General features: G+C 42.0%; 1 protein-coding gene across 1 annotated transcript in view; it reads right to left on the minus strand.

Moving 5' to 3' along the window:
* The window catches only part of LOC119917695 (cadherin-23-like), a 150,537-nt gene that overhangs the window by 72,708 nt on the left and 61,904 nt on the right, over positions 1–15,925 (minus strand). The window contains exons 7-9 of the mRNA XM_038738109.1: positions 11,402–11,596; positions 11,164–11,292; positions 8,172–8,250 (exon numbers count right to left, since the gene is read on the minus strand). Coding sequence (XP_038594037.1) covers positions 8,172–8,250; positions 11,164–11,292; positions 11,402–11,596 — 403 coding nt within the window. The remainder of the gene's footprint in view (positions 1–8,171; positions 8,251–11,163; positions 11,293–11,401; positions 11,597–15,925) is intronic.

Here is a 15,925-nt window from a genome sequence, read left to right on the forward strand (position 1 = left end):
GTCCTTTCATTCTGTGAGATGCCAGACTGACTTTTATTCTCCTTGTTCTTACACTATCATTACAGCACAGTGGAGAGGCTACACAAACTTTACACGAGGGCTTAACTCCTATACAAACTGGTAGCAATACTCTTAGACAAGACTTTTATGCCTTTAACTCTCTGCAATAGGAATCACAGATAGACAAGCTCTATGTATGCATGCATCCAGACATCCTCAAATGAGCACGTGTAGTGTTCCTATTGTGCCAGTCCCTCAGGTCGTTGGTGTCAGTGAGACTGTCTGTGCTCCTGCCATGGTCGTTCTCGGGGGTGGGTTTGAGTGGATAATGGCTGTCGTTTGTTGCTACCACTGTTGGTCAAAAGCAAAGGTGTACTACACAGCACATGTGAATAAAAGCTCATTGCTGAAATTGGTTTTGTCAGAAAAACCACTAAGGGTCTATATACTATTCGGGCTTCAGCACACACCTGCACTAACTTATGTAAGTGAAATCAAGGAAAACAAAGCCAGTATTAGACGGCTGATTATATGAATTAAGCTTTCACTTGTATACATTCACTGGTTTGACATATCTGTATGCACATCGACATGATTACTTACCAGGGGTGGGTGTCGCTACTCAATACCTTTATGGTATCGAACGAAACAGCCCAGTGTCAAGTAGAAGCGAAAGTCTCCAGTCAAACCAGTACTTTAATCGATACTTTTTGTAACCAATTACAACCAAACATGCAAGCAACATGCCGAAAGAAAGAGAAGGGCACGCCTTTTTTCCCTTTTGTGCCTACACCATAAACTGTATAAAAAAGGACTGCACACACAGAGTCCATGTATGATTTTCACAGCCGCTGCGGTCTCAGGCATGTTCGTCACTGTTTCAAGTTCATCACCACAAGCTTGGCTTTCCTTTGGTTTCATCTTCTGTTATCATTTAAAACTTCTCTGTGCATTTTTTATTTGCTATTCACATCACTTGTCACTGATCGATTGCGGTGTTCCATCACATCAATTAAAGGCATTTGTGCCGCAGCAGCGATCAGCTGATTTTACTCAACGGAGCCTCCGGCTGCAGCTGCAGCTGCTTCGGGTGTAGTTGGTTTGATCGGCTGGACGTGCAGCCTCTCTTTGTAGTTAAGTAACTTAAACAGACTCCTTTCTCATTTTATACTTGTGAAAGGAAAAAGCACTCGCCGAGATCTTTCAATTCAGTTTATTGATCGAGAGTTAACAAAATAATTTTCCGTTGTTTACTTTCAACACATGTATCAAAAAAACAAACAAAACTGTAATTTGTTTCCCACAAGTCATTTGGTCACTAAACTATTTCACTCCTCATCTCTCATTCAAATATAAGAAAACTCCCAAGCTGTAGTCTTTCCCCATATAAAATACCAGTGAGGATGAACTAATTAGGATGAGGAGTGATCAGATACAATTTCATACTTTCATGTAACAGTTATTTGAAACAAGCAACACATAAAATAGATAACCTTACTTGTCCATAACAACAATAAGAATAATAACAGGCTACCAAACAGCTACTATATAGTATAGGTATAACAGGTGGCATTTTATGCAAGGTATTGAATGAAGTACTCTATTGATATCGGTATTACTTTAAGGGCACTGGTTTTGTCCTGGTATCCTAAAATTTGAAACAATACCCAACCCTATTACTTACAGTGTTTTAAACCTCAGTTGAGCTAATAACTTTAGTGAGTTAGATTGTTTATAAACCCAAAAACATGTAACAACTGGGGTCAAAATGGAAATCCAGCTGGTGTAAGACAGAACAGTTACGGGAAAAGGTCATTCCTGACAGTGACAGCATGATAGCAAGCGGTGAAACAAGACTGAGAAAACAAATATTTGATTCCTTGAACAAATGGTTGCTTCTCAAAATAGATACCTGAAGACCTGGGGCCTGTTTCAGAAAGTTGGTTTTACAAACTTTGACTGTAACACAGAACTCTGAGCTGACTAACCCTGACATGGGAAACTCTGGGATGAAATGGGAAATTCAAATTTTAAATATATTTATTCAGCTGTAACCTAATGGGGACAAAATGCCGGTGGTGAAAACTGAGAATATGAAAATATGTATCAAACAAATAACACATAGTTGGTGATAACTCACCCTAAATTTAAAATGTTTCATTTATTTGTATACTATATATGGCTTGGTTATATATATATATATATATTTAATAAACAAATAAATATTCCAACATGAAATGCCTACGGTAAATGTTTCAGTGCAGGAGAACTCATTGACAACCTGACCGCTGTCATAATGTCCACAGAGTTATAAAGATCGATTTTATTTAGAGCTGAATCCACGATGTCCAGAGATCGCTGTCTCTGTCCCTCAGTGATGACAGATTGATCATGAAGAAGTAAATAATTCCGTTAAAAGTAATTGCGTTATGTGCTTTGATAGTGACTGTATGAATGAGGAAATGAAACTGAGAGCCCTACACAGCTCCTTCAAGCTCAGAAGGATGATGAGAGTTTCTCTCATATCTGGCTTAAGAAACTCAGAGTTTCTCTAAACCCGCTTTCTGAAACAGGGACCTGGTGAATTCTTCTGCTATCCTCCCTGCATTTTCCTAATGTGCCAATTATTATTATAATCATCTTTTTTTTTTTTTAAACAGGACTTGGCCAAATTAGACTGACTCAGAAAATGTAATAATGACAATGGGAAGATCCCGTTTTTGTTACACAGAAAATGTGGAGTCATTTTAGGGGAGAGTTTCAGATCAGGGGAAGTGGATTTGGATTTTATCACGTATTAAATATTTGGCTGACCATTCGCAGTTCCAGGAGAGAGCTAGGTAATAGTGATTATTCCCAGAACACCTCCATAACTTCTGTCTGATCAATAATGATTTGTCAGTGACTCGGCACAGCTTTCTCAAATAAAAAAGGCTTGCAGAAATTACAAATCCATTAATCACAAAAATGTCTCAGATCCATGATTTAATTTCAGTGCAGCAATCTAAGGCATACACGAGGCACAAGGCAACATAATTACTGGAGGATTAGAACTGAAGCACCTACAACTTTTGTATCTTGGTTGTTTATATAGTTTTACAAACACACATCGCATGGTTAATGTTGCTTTTAAGCTGGTCTTCAGGCTTTGATTATTTTATGTTAAATCACAATTGAGACATGCAGGGTTCCACATCATTAAGTATTAAATGCACATTTGGATGTCACTGTTTCACATTTAAAAAAAGAAAATATAAGAAGCAATTATAACAGCATCTACAATGATGAATTAGGTCATATCACCACTCCAGTGCACGTTTTTGTCAAGCAAGAACCACTATGGACATGTAATAAAATCCTTATTTTCATTGTGAACGGTGGGAGTATTTGTTATTGTTGGAGCATTTTAGGTCAGAAAATACAATTTTGAGTAGCAAAAAGGCTCCAGAAAGCTCTGATCAGTAGTCGGCTATGGTTAGATCTTTTGATATATGATGAGACCAGCAGGTGAGAGGTCCAATAACGGATACATCATACCCTGTGGACCAGGGATTTACAGATCAGAACTGCCCCACCCTCTCCACCATCATAACAAACAATAACAACTGCAACATTGCAACTGCGCTGCAGTGATGCTATCTCTTGTACACATCAAATCCCAGATCTGCCCTCTGATTGGAGGAGGGAGAGGAAATCCTCATCTCCAGTCCCACAATCATTAGCATAAATCACAGCTGCAATTAAAACCTCGTTTATCTTAATTACTGAACTAATGAGACGAGTCCCGCAGGAGTGAGCCGCACTCTCTGAGGACACTCGGGGTGAGAAGCGAGAAGGCAAGGGAGGCGTTGTGCAGAGTCACACTTAAGTCTAAAAACAAGCACGCCCTCACACTTATCTGACTGCAGCAGGGCACGTGAGTGTGGATAGAGACATATGGGTTAGTACACATGGACAAGCACACAAAACACACACACACACGTGCACGCGCTTAGAAAATGTATCATCTGACAACCTTACCCTCCCACCTTTATCTCCTGGCACTGCATCACCCTTCAACTTCCATTATCTATCAAACTTATAATGATTTTATCAAGCCCACAGGCTCGATCTCCATAAGGGCTTAGTGCGGTGCTATAACTCTTGATTTTGCAACGACTGGGAATACATCGCACCACCTAATTAATGTCTTTTTAATGCTCTTCTCCTCTAGAGCTTAACTCAGCCCTTCAACTTTGCAGCAAACACAACACACACAACAATACAACATGTGGCGGCAGACGGTAAGTAAGACTGAGTAGGTGTGTGCGCTGAATGGGAGCAGAGTGTTTGCGGTGAGTTCCGTGCAGAAGTGTTCTGGGTTGTGGACTGTGCACACATGCACAAAAACACACACAAATATTACATGACTGCGCACGTGCTCACATGCGTGCACTTGCACATGGGGTCATGTTTCTTCGTTCAGCTGTGAGGTCAGGCAGTGACTCAGCAGATGGCAGAACAATGAATATCTTCGTCACCCAAAATTCCCATGGTGTGCCAGGCTTATCAAGCAGGGCCAGCCCTTATCAGCCAGCTGGCAATTTCAGGAGGCACCGGTGTCTTTCCATTCTGACCATTCTGTCTCGGTAGGGGGCATGCAGAGTTTAAAGGATACAGTCCACTCACGACTGTAATCCTACCAACTGGTGTTTATTTTCCCAACAGATCTATGTTGCAGACCTGAATGATCTTATAGGGATTGTTCGTCCTTCAGGATCAAAACGTTGATTGTGGTGAAAATAAACAGCCTACGGGGGTATTAAAGCTGTATTACATCAGCGCATGGACCACGGAGTCAAAAGTGTTTGTGTGTTTTATCTTAATAGGAATATAGAGTTTACTAAGAGTGGTAAGGTAAAAAGAGGGCTGCATCTTACTTTTTTTTACCTATAATACTATAATAATAAATATGCTAAGGTCACGTTCAGAGGTTCAGAGGCTTTAATGCCCACACTAAACTCTGCAAATGCCCAGATTAAATAAAATAATTTTCCAAATTATTGATGGAAGTTTACAGTCAGGTTAACAACAAGAAGGATGTGTGGTAGTCATAAAGATAAAATATAAGCACCACAAAAAAAAAGACAGAAAATTTAAGGATTTACTTCCTGTTAGAGCCATTAAGAAAACGTGGTCAATCTTTTGGATTATTTCATGTTCATCAGTTATATTAATTTTCCTTTACATGTTTCATTTGGTAGTATTTTATGTTTGTCTCAGACAGATGTCATTACTGTATATTTAGCAAATTAACATGTGTAGTTGTGCTCCATTAGTTTGTCCTGTTAAGTCAGAGATATTCAAGTGCCGTAAAGTGCAGCTAAGTGTAGTAAAAATGAGGTGAGAGCACCTATTGGCACGTGCTGCGGTAAAGAAAGAGGCAGCCAAGCAAGACATGGAGCAACAGTTTTCTGACTGTCGCATCATAGCAATTGGAAATTTAGAAGTTACCTGTGTGTAAGTACGTTTGACAGAACACATAGGATTTAGGACTCTGCTGGAGACGTTTATTTTGTAACTTTAGTCCTTTTTTTTGTGTCAAATAACGTCAGATATTTTTCTTCTTACATCTGCCTCCTTGCCTCGCTGGATTGTACAGTCTTGCCCTCTTTGGAAAGCACAAGTCAGAAACTTTATGTCCTGCGATAGTGGCGAAAGAAGTTGCTACTACACTTCCTTCTGACCTTTGTGTGCTCAACTATAGCACAAAAAGATATCAGATGGTGCTACATAGATGCTGCAGCAGGAGTAATGTAGAAGATTGATTGTCATACAAATTGCCATTACAAACTTATTGTGAGTAACCTGGTTATGGTGTAAACATGACAATTGCATTAATCTGAGTATTGACTTAATCAAACATTTAAAAAATTAGGGAACACTTAATCATCACTGTCAAGTCAACTAATCTTCAGGGATATCAATCTGTTCAGTTAGGAAGCGATTGGGAATCAGTGTTTTGGTGCAAATGAAAGTGACAACAGGTGCACTGGAGCAAGACAATCCCCAAAAAAGGAATGGTTTTGCAGTACGTAGCCAAAGACAATTGCTCTCTCTTTATCCTTCCTGACTGATTGTTCTTAAGATTTGCATTTTGCTGGTGTCATTGTCACTACTGGTAGCATGAGGCGAGCCCTGCAGCCCATTCAAGTTGTACAGGTAGTCCAGCTCCTCTAGGATGGCACATACACATGTGCTGGTGAAAGAAGGTTTTCTGTGTCTCCCAGCACAGGCTCAAGAGCATGGATAAGATACCAGGAGATCAGCCCTTACACAATGAGAGCTGGACAGGGACGTAGAAGGGCATCAACCCAGCAACTCAGGAACATAAGGAGCAATGTCAGAGCCCTACAAAATGACCTTGAGCAGGCTACTGGTGTGCAAGTTTCTGAGAAAACTGTCAGAAACAGACTCCATGAGGGTGGCATGAGGTCGTCTGGTGGGATCCCACCAATGCCCTGATCCGGGACTGGGAGGAGAACCCCCAGGACGCTGTCTGCGGTCTCATCAGGAGCATGCCCAGACGTTGTCATGAGTGCATACAGGCACGTGGGGGCCATACACACTACAGGTACATTATGAGTTGCCGTGATGAAAGTCACGCAAGTTGGATCAGCCTGTGATTTCACTTTACTTTGGTTTTCAATCCAGCCCTCAGTCGGATATTGATTTTGGTTTCCATCAGCTGTTGTTAAGTCATTGTGATCTCAACAAATTATACAATGTACAGTAAAGTCTTTGAACTTTGAACTATTATGTTCATTGAAATTTGACCTATGATTTAATAAGGGTTCCCTTATTTATTTTTTGAGCAGTAGCTCACAACCCCAGAGTGCATGTAAACTCAGTGTGTCCTTTTACATCGGCAATTTGTCTCTTTTTGATTATGTTGCTTCGCCCCATTATAGTGTTACTCACTTCACTTAGCTGCATTCATCTATTCATGTAAGATCAACACAAACTCCACAAAAGTTCCACAGGACTGCAAATTAGGTGCTAAAATAGTGGCCATGGTCAGTGCAGTGGAGTGTACTTGAAGAATTTCAGTTCAAATTCCCAGACCTGGGAGCATCTCAGAGGGAGAAGTTAATGAGGAATCACTAAAGTGTCATTAAGCAAACACGCGAAACCTTCATCAAGTCACATTACTCAAACGTCTAGAGTAAATCAGTGTGGTTGTGTGTAAACATTAAGGTCCAGCAGGGACAAACAACTATGCATAAAACATACCTCCACCAACACTTTTTACACCTGCTGTTATTCCCCAAAACATAATTTAAATTCATTAAAAAGATTTCTTCATCCTGCAAACTTACCAAAGGCATTTGGAATCAGTTCTGTATTTTCATGTAATTACATAGATATGGCTAAATAACAAGATACCTGTCTAGTAGCGACAATCCTAGATATGAATCAACACCAATCTAACTCAGAGCTCCTTGCCCCAAGGTAACTCTGTCCACCAAGTTTCATGGAAATCTGTTCATGAATTTTTGAGATATCCTCCTGGCAGACAGACAGACAAAGTAACTGGCAAGCACAAACATCCCATCCTTGGCAGAGGTGAGAAAACTCAGTACAGGAGTATTAAAGCAGGATCACTTCTACAGCCTTATCAGCACTGTGCAAACTGTAGCTTCCTCTCTCCTTCTTTAAATTAAAATGATCAGGTAACACCAACACAAGTTATGGATTTTAGGAGGAGGTCCAATATGGCGGTCATTTGCACTGACACTTTATCTCAGGGCATTTTACTCAGACCGCGTGTGTGACAAATCTAATAAAACAATCGAAACAACACAAGTAGGCAACAACAGAAATCCATGAGATCACCTTCTTCTGCTGATGTAAAATGTGTCACTCTGACTAACCATAATCCTGTTTTTATGGCACAAGCCAACTTGTGAATGATAACGCTAAATGAAGGCTGATTTCTGCACAACGGCACCCAACAGTGATTATTAACTGCTTACGGACAAGCCTTTTCTTCAATTCTGAGGTACTGCTCTCTGCTGTTATTGACTGTTGTGCTTGATGAGACTTGTCTATTATTGCTGTGGGATTATGATAAGAAGTGATCGATTCCCCTCTCTGTGCTGGGGATGTCAGATTGATTATGTGACTCAGACCTGAGATGATGGTGTAGCCGATGCCTCTTGGTCGGCCGAGATCCTGGTCAATGGCTGTTATCTTCCGCACTTCATATCCCTGCAGAGACACAAACAAAATATACGGTATAAGCTGTATGCTATAATCACAGCTGCATTTCTACAGTAATTTTCCCTTTAACGTGTTACCAATGACAAGAAACCTAGAGCCACAGTAAACCGCTATTGGCAACTGAAATAATCAGATTCCTGTTTTATGGTTTTTGTCCTATGCTACCGAATTATGCTAGTGTACTTTATCATATTGTGTTGCAATGAATCAGTGAAATCTGGATCTGGAGCATCAACTTGAGGACATAATTTTTCCTACTCAGATACCCATTATCCAGTGAAGACCATGACCACAAACACACCCCCACCAAATTTTGAAACATAGGAGCACTGCATTTCAACACTGGAAAGGAAAAAAAACAGTAAAACCTTAACAAAATGGCAAACAACGTCATAGCAGGAAAATCATACACTATTTGTTTTTTTATTAAGGACTCTGTTATCAGTATGTCATTAAGGTTTATTTCTCCTTTTATTGTTTCAAAACTCTCCGGCGGTGCCAATGAGTCTGCACCTCAACAAAACCACAGTGTGACAGTTAAAAAAAAATAGGAACAGAAAGAGAGGGAGAAAGCTGTTTGAAAAGTCTTTGATCCACTGAGCTTTCTCAGCCTTCGTGCCTCAATCAGACACGGTGGCGATAGTTAGAAGCCACTGTGCTGCAGTGAGAGATGGAGAGACCCTCCCTACTTCCCAATTTACTTCCCTCTCTCCTCCTCCTCCCACTCTCCTTTGCCCCCCCCCCCCCTCCCCAGCTCTCTCACTCACACCCAAGCAAGCTGCCTCCCATTGATCCTGCAAATTGTGTCTAAGGCGTGTTTATGCTCCATTTCTGCCAAAGCATCTCCTGTCATTGACCAATTACAGCAGAATCAATTACAAGCCTTTTAGAGCAACTGATTCACACCAATCACCAGCTGGGAGGGAAACACACACACACGCACGAAAGATTTAGGGACATACTAAGAGAGAAATAGGGGACAGAGAAAGCAAGTTAGGAGAAGTGATGCTGAAGTAATATGAGCAATATTCTTGAGCTGTCCACACAAGTGGAATATGTTCAATCAACCGTTAAAGATACAATCCCCCACTCCTGCAAACACACACACACACACACACACACACACATATATACCAGTACATCTCCCAAAACTGAAGCCAACCCAACTATTCATCCCTTCATTTCTAGCTATACAGTGCATTACCCCGCAACACATTCTTCTTTTCTCTCTTTCTCCTCATTGATTTGACAGCCAAATTGTGTTTGTCCTAGAGGGGGCTTAAACGTCAGTCCTCACAGCATGGATTCACAGCTATAACAGCTGAAAACCCTGCCCTGTGATTTCATCTGGGGGGGGAAAAAATATTTTCTTCTACTCCTTTGTCAAAGTTTTCTATGGATGACGGGTTGATTGGCTGGAGAAAAAGAGAAAGACAGACACAGAGAAACAAACAGGGACTGAGAGAGACAGAGGCAGAAATAGGGGGCATTTTTGTATGTGTGTGAATGTGTGCACACTCACACCTTTGAGAAATGACCTATGACAGGGATCCAAGTTTGATATCCCTTTACGTGTAAATGTCATGGGCCTTGAGAACAGTTGACACTCGTTCCGTCACTGTACGCCCACGGCTTATCACCACCCAACACTGCCTAATGGAAATGACACATGCCTGTTAAAATAGCACGAGGGAGTCAGAAGTCTGTGTGCGTACAAGCACAGTGGCACTGTTGGCCTGTATTGCGGTGTCTCACTGTCGTTATCCTTTCTGTGTCTATTGTGGGGTCAAAGGGGCTCGATTACAGATTTTGGTTACACGCCTTTTTTGACCTCCTCCTACAGAGTCACAGTAAGAGGATTATACACTGCCCCCTACTGTTAGTGGTAAGAGCTACATCACTCCTAGGCAGTATTACTGAGGCTTAACGTTGCTCAGCTGCTGTGAGAAATCTGGTATCCACTCACCAATGTCAACTTTGTGATCCGCTCTTTTTAACTCTCTCCTCTTTATTCCGTTCTCTAACTTTTTCCTCCCTCCTGTCACCTTGTTCCATTTCACCCCAACATCCCCTTCTCTTTCTACCCCCCCCCCCCCCCCCCCCCCCCCCTCCTCTTCCTCCTGTTGTGACCTTCCTTGTGACAGTTGATGAATCAGAGAGTCAGGGAGACACCAGGCGTCGACTCCGTCACGCCCCGTTAATATGCATGCAAATGTTGCACTTGACATTTCTACTACAGCACGAGCAGGCCTGGGACGAGGTATGAGCTGGGTGGGAGTTCGAGTGGGGGAAGGCTGGGCTGGATGAATCAGGGGAGAGGAAGAATAGAAAGAAGGACGGACAGTATTATGCCCCTGTGTGTAATTCCATCTCTACGAGTGGAAACGTCAATAGCTGGACCATTAGCCACCTGGGAACCTGAGTTTAGAGGGATGAGTCAGGGGAATGAACATAATAGCGTACAGGGAAACAGACACTCAGTGTATTAGATACCCATTACAAACCTACTTGCAATAAAGACAAAGGTACGGTCATGGTGAGACTCCACTGCTTAATACTTCACAAACACAGAGCACATGAAGTAGCATTGTGAGATAAATCCTATAGCCCCAGTGACCTTTGCTTGAGGCCTCCCATCCCTGAAGCAGGATTGTAAATCTCCAGCAGTAATTACAGTCTCCAACACCTGCAGTGCTGTACGTAGGGGCCCGGGACTGAGTTTGGGTGTGTGCGGGCTTCTCTTTTAATAATCAAAGAGGAGTATGAACACACGACAGGAGGAGCTGGGGATGAGCAATGAGGTGAAAGATAAGTGGAACATGTTGGCAACAGAGATGGATGGGAGGGTAAGAAATGGACAGATTACAGGGTTTCACATAAAAGCTTCATTCTAATACTGACCAGGGGAACGTCCTCCTCTATGTTAGTACTGTAGGGCAGATTGGTGAAAATAGGGTCCATGTCCTGGACATCAGTGATGGAGATAGCTAAGTTGGAAAGCCGGGACAGAGGTCTTGTTTTGTCTTGATCCTGATAGATACAGAAACAAAAGTTCAATACGTGCATTTGCCTTAATTTGACTGAAAGCATTGGGTCTGTGCTAATGTTGAACGGAAATTTCTGTTTTATGTGTGCTGACCGTGGCGTTGACAGTAAGCTGGTATGCTGAGGTTGTTTCGTAGTCCAGGGCTTTGATGACTGTGACGATGCCTCGGGCCCCGTCGATGGAGAAGAAGGGAGATGGCGGCTGGAAGGAGAAGAGAACGCTGCCTCCAGTGCCCTGGTCTGGATCTGTGGCATTCACCATGAACACTGATCTGCCCACCGGTGTGTCCTGAGAGAGACACATTCAAGCATACACACACACACACACACACACACACACACAGTGTTGGCATGGAGTACAGGCAAACAGCGGGACAGACATGATCCAAGAACATGTCCTGATTTACAAGGTAGCAGAATATTTTTGTCATTATTACAGTCAGAAATGTTCATGATGAATAATATACTACTGCGAAAAGGAGAGACTAAATATATGACCTTTTTGTGGTTTACACAGAAGCCTTATCTAACTACATAGCCACAGAAGACAATTTAATTTAGTCATAGTTTTTGGAACACAATGTCCTAGTTGTGACTGTGAATATGCATATTCTTTCCCTGCAGCTACTCCCCCAAATCATAACTGCAAATAACAATGCATTCTTGGTCAAACTAGATAAAAAAGAGCAATTCTTGCTTGCATAGTTAACATGGCTGCTTCGATCACTCGTGATTGGTTTGTCGGCAAAGGGCTACACTGAGCAATTCTTCAGTGGCTCCAAATGGCAAATGGTAGAGCATACACAGTGTGTTCTTACCATTTACCATACTGGAAACCAAGTGGACAAAAGAGGAGAAAGAAAAACAAAACAGGTGAATGAATCCAAATGCTTCTGGGTACGTGCTCACTCCTTCTCCCTTAAAGCAATATTTTCCCACAAAATGACAATTCAGTCATCATTCACTCACACCCACACATCTAGAGGCTTGTAAGACTACGGTATCGAGCTGGGCTTTGCGTCAGAGCAGCAATGAGACAAATTTTGAAGCCACCTAGCAACTCTTTTACTTTAAACCCCTTCGAGGAGACTTTACATTTGTTTTCCAGCTCTAAAAAGACAGTATCATTAACATTTCCTCACCGTGTGGTGGTCCTACAAACGTCAATCCTCAACTGATAAGGGGGTGAAAAGATAATGACTAAATTTTCATTTTGAGCTGAACTTCTGTAATCTCTTCCTGTGCATGGAGATGGTTTCAGAAGAGTGACCATGCCCAGCTGGCAGTTTAATTTGGACACACATTACACATTTATGGCATCTCAGTTAGGCAGAATTAAACACTCCTGTCTGGTGTTGTCTGCCTCACTTTGTGACTTCCTCTGATAAAACATATTTTATTCTCACATTAGTGCAACTTCAATGGTATTGGGATGTCCTATTGTTGTATCCTGCTGTCTGTAAATATAATCCTTGCCTATCTGTGTTGCCCCCCAAAATTGCCTTGGGTATCTAAGAGCAAGGAGTTAAGAAATGTCAACTGGGCAAAAAGGCTGCACAAGGCCATATCAGAGCACTGTTTGCCTGTGTCATGGTCAGTGTCGAAACCTGGCAAGAGGAAAAAAGAGGTGGCCATATAAAGTCCCCAGGTATTGTAGAGCAGCTTGTCTCTAAGTTTGAGGAACATCCTCATTAATTGGAATTTTATCTCAAAACAGCCACGCACACATAATTAATAAGAAATGAGAATTGTGAGGGGAGTACGGGAGGTATTCTAGGTAATATTACTGGAAAGAAACACTTGCACAAGGCCACTATTCTCTACCTCTCTTTGTCACTCACAGACTCTCCTGCGGGCGCGCACACACACACACACACACACGCACAGTCCACAGCCTTGTTTACTGCAGGGGGAGAGTGCGACCACATGGGGAGGTCATGGAGTTGAACCGAGTTGGGCCCTGAGCCAAAGCTAAAGTGACAAAGTAAGAGAGCAGTTGACCCCACAGTCTGTCTGCACTGGTCTCAGGGGGAGTGTGGAGGTGTATTTGCATATGCGTGTGTTTGTGTGTAAATACTACCTTTTGCTTTTGTCATAGTGTGTCAGAGTCTATAAAACTGTGTGTGTCTGTGTGTGAAGGTTGGGTTAAACATGTGAATGTTTGTTCGGACAGTATGAACATGTGGGTTGAGACAGTGTCTGTATGTGTTTGTAATTTATGTAACAAAATGTGTGTGTCTGTGCGTGTGACTTAAACCATTACCTGAGTAAAACACAACAACATAGCAGCAAAGTAAGGCTTCTGTCTTCTGTTGCACATCCACTTCCTCAGTCTCTCTGCTTCTACCGTTCTACTACCTCAATTTCCCTTCCTTACCATATTGGTCTCTACACACACGAGCAGTGCTGGAAACTGGTCTGTCTGACAAGATTACAGTAAGACAGAGTAGAGAGATCCAAGTAGTGTAGCTGTAGGGGCAGACGAGGAGAGCAACAGATATCACAGGGCTCAGTTTCTCAACCTTGGAGTTGGAACCAGAATTGTGTCATCTTATGTATGCAGACAGGGTTGCAGGTAATTTCTGAGACTGATGTAGTGAAAGATAATATTTTAGATCACTATAAGATTATTTGAAAATCAACATTGCTACTGGATATCGGGATTTTTCCTGCCCGTTTGGATCTTAGGCGGGTAATCCTCAAACACCTGTTCTTAAGTTAAGTGAGGGTTTTGTTTAGTGCTGTGGGATGCCCTTCAGATTGTCAAAGTAAAACATCACTTGCAGGAAAAAAGAGCAAAAGCCAAAGCAAGAACTAGACTTAGAAGACTCTTTGTTAAGTCGGTCAGTTTCCCATATTTTGCTAACTGCTCACTGAGAAACTCGACTGCAGCACTTAAAGTGCAGCTGAAGCAGACCTCGTCGATAGTTGCTGAATGAAGGGAACATAGTTACTAATCCACTCCCCCACAACAATAACTGCATTTGAATAAACATCTAAGCTGCTTTTCTCTGACATATTTATTATGCTTGTCAAGTTGTCTGCTTACGAGAGAACTGGAAACACCTGTAAAGGTACCCCACGGCCCGCAGCATGACACTGGAGTGCAGGCACAAATGAAATGGAAAAACATACACAAAATCAAACCCTAGGTGAATTAATTAAATATTCCTGCTTGCTATGCTTGTTTGTGTGTGCACAGTTGTATACCTGTATGTGTGACTGGCATGTGTGTCTGCTTTATCAACTTTGCTTTGATGTCAAGGAGGCAGTTTGACAGTTGAGCATTAGGTGAGTTTGTGTGGAGAGAGTGTGTGTGTGGATGTGATCTGGATGTGTGTGGAGAAAGTGTGTGATATGATGTATCATTTTCCTTCCCTAAAGGATGCCAGTTTATATCTATCTCTACACAGCAGCCTGTGAAACAATGATTCATTAACACCGCCTAGTGTCAAATGCCACAAGGTTCAGTAAATAACGTCACACACTCGAATAAGTACACACACACACACACCAGTTTTGATCTGCAAGATTTGACAGTGCCACAGTGTTCAAAGCAGTTCAAGCAACAACAGTTCAAAGCTTTGCTGAGACGCACAGATGACCAACTCTCCACTGTATGTGTCAGTGTGCCAGTGTGGTACTTCAGAGGTTAGCAGGCTTGGCTGTGTGCAGGTGAAACTCATCTTTGGGCAGCTATTACTGTTGACTCTGGAGGCTCTGATGCCTGCAAACAAAATCCCAACCATTACCAATTCACCTTATTCATTCTTATCTTCTTGTTTTCCCTTTATCCCCCCAGCTTTCAAGGTCATTGAATGCTCCATTGGCATAAGTGGTGCATTTCAGTCCTAAGAGAAAAACAATAAAGCAACCTATTTAAACAGTTGCCTTGGATCATCAGCTTCTTAAGATGAATTTCTCTGCGTTCCAGCAGTCCACCACTACACTGAGCACCACAACCTTTCAGCTCACCGTAGAGCTGAGAGAGCAACGAGCCTTCAGACATATAGTCTCCAGGTTGGCCTTTTATACCTTCCACTGGGTTTTAATAGCCTCGCCATCAGGCCATTGACTGGACCTCTGTGACGCAGATTACAAGTCAATGTGGGTGACCAGGCGCAAAACGCTAGACAGTGAATCCTTCCATTTTTATTATCCTATAAGACTGTCCAATTACTTCTCCATAAAGAAGTCAGATAATAAACAATGCCCAGCAAGGACTGGAGAGACCATTGGCTGCTAAACTATGTACCACTGCATACCTATTCCTTCAAAAGCGCTAAATCCAATTGGTTAGCCATGGCTCATATTCCTGTATATTTGCCTTGACAGTGCTTTGCAGCTTTTGAATAAATGGGGGCTATTTCCTATGGAAAGCAGAATGTTAAGTGAGAGACAGTTGGAGAGGGAGTTCCCTGCTGTGTCTTATCTGAAGTGCACTGCAGGAATCACCCTCTCCTCCCTCTGAGAGGTACTACTTATGGAAGGATAGGAGTGTACAGAAAGAGGAGAGACAGAGATATAAAGTAAGTTTTTGGAGACTATTCAGACCCCTAGTTGTGTTTTAAACCTGAGAATTATTATTTTTTTGTTTATTATCAGCTTTTATTTGATC

The sequence above is a fragment of the Micropterus salmoides genome, unplaced genomic scaffold (genome assembly GCF_014851395.1).
Source record: "Micropterus salmoides isolate LMB-PRFRI ecotype aquatic unplaced genomic scaffold, ASM1485139v1 Ms_hic_scaffold_22, whole genome shotgun sequence".
Classification (NCBI taxonomy): domain Eukaryota; kingdom Metazoa; phylum Chordata; class Actinopteri; order Centrarchiformes; family Centrarchidae; genus Micropterus; species Micropterus salmoides.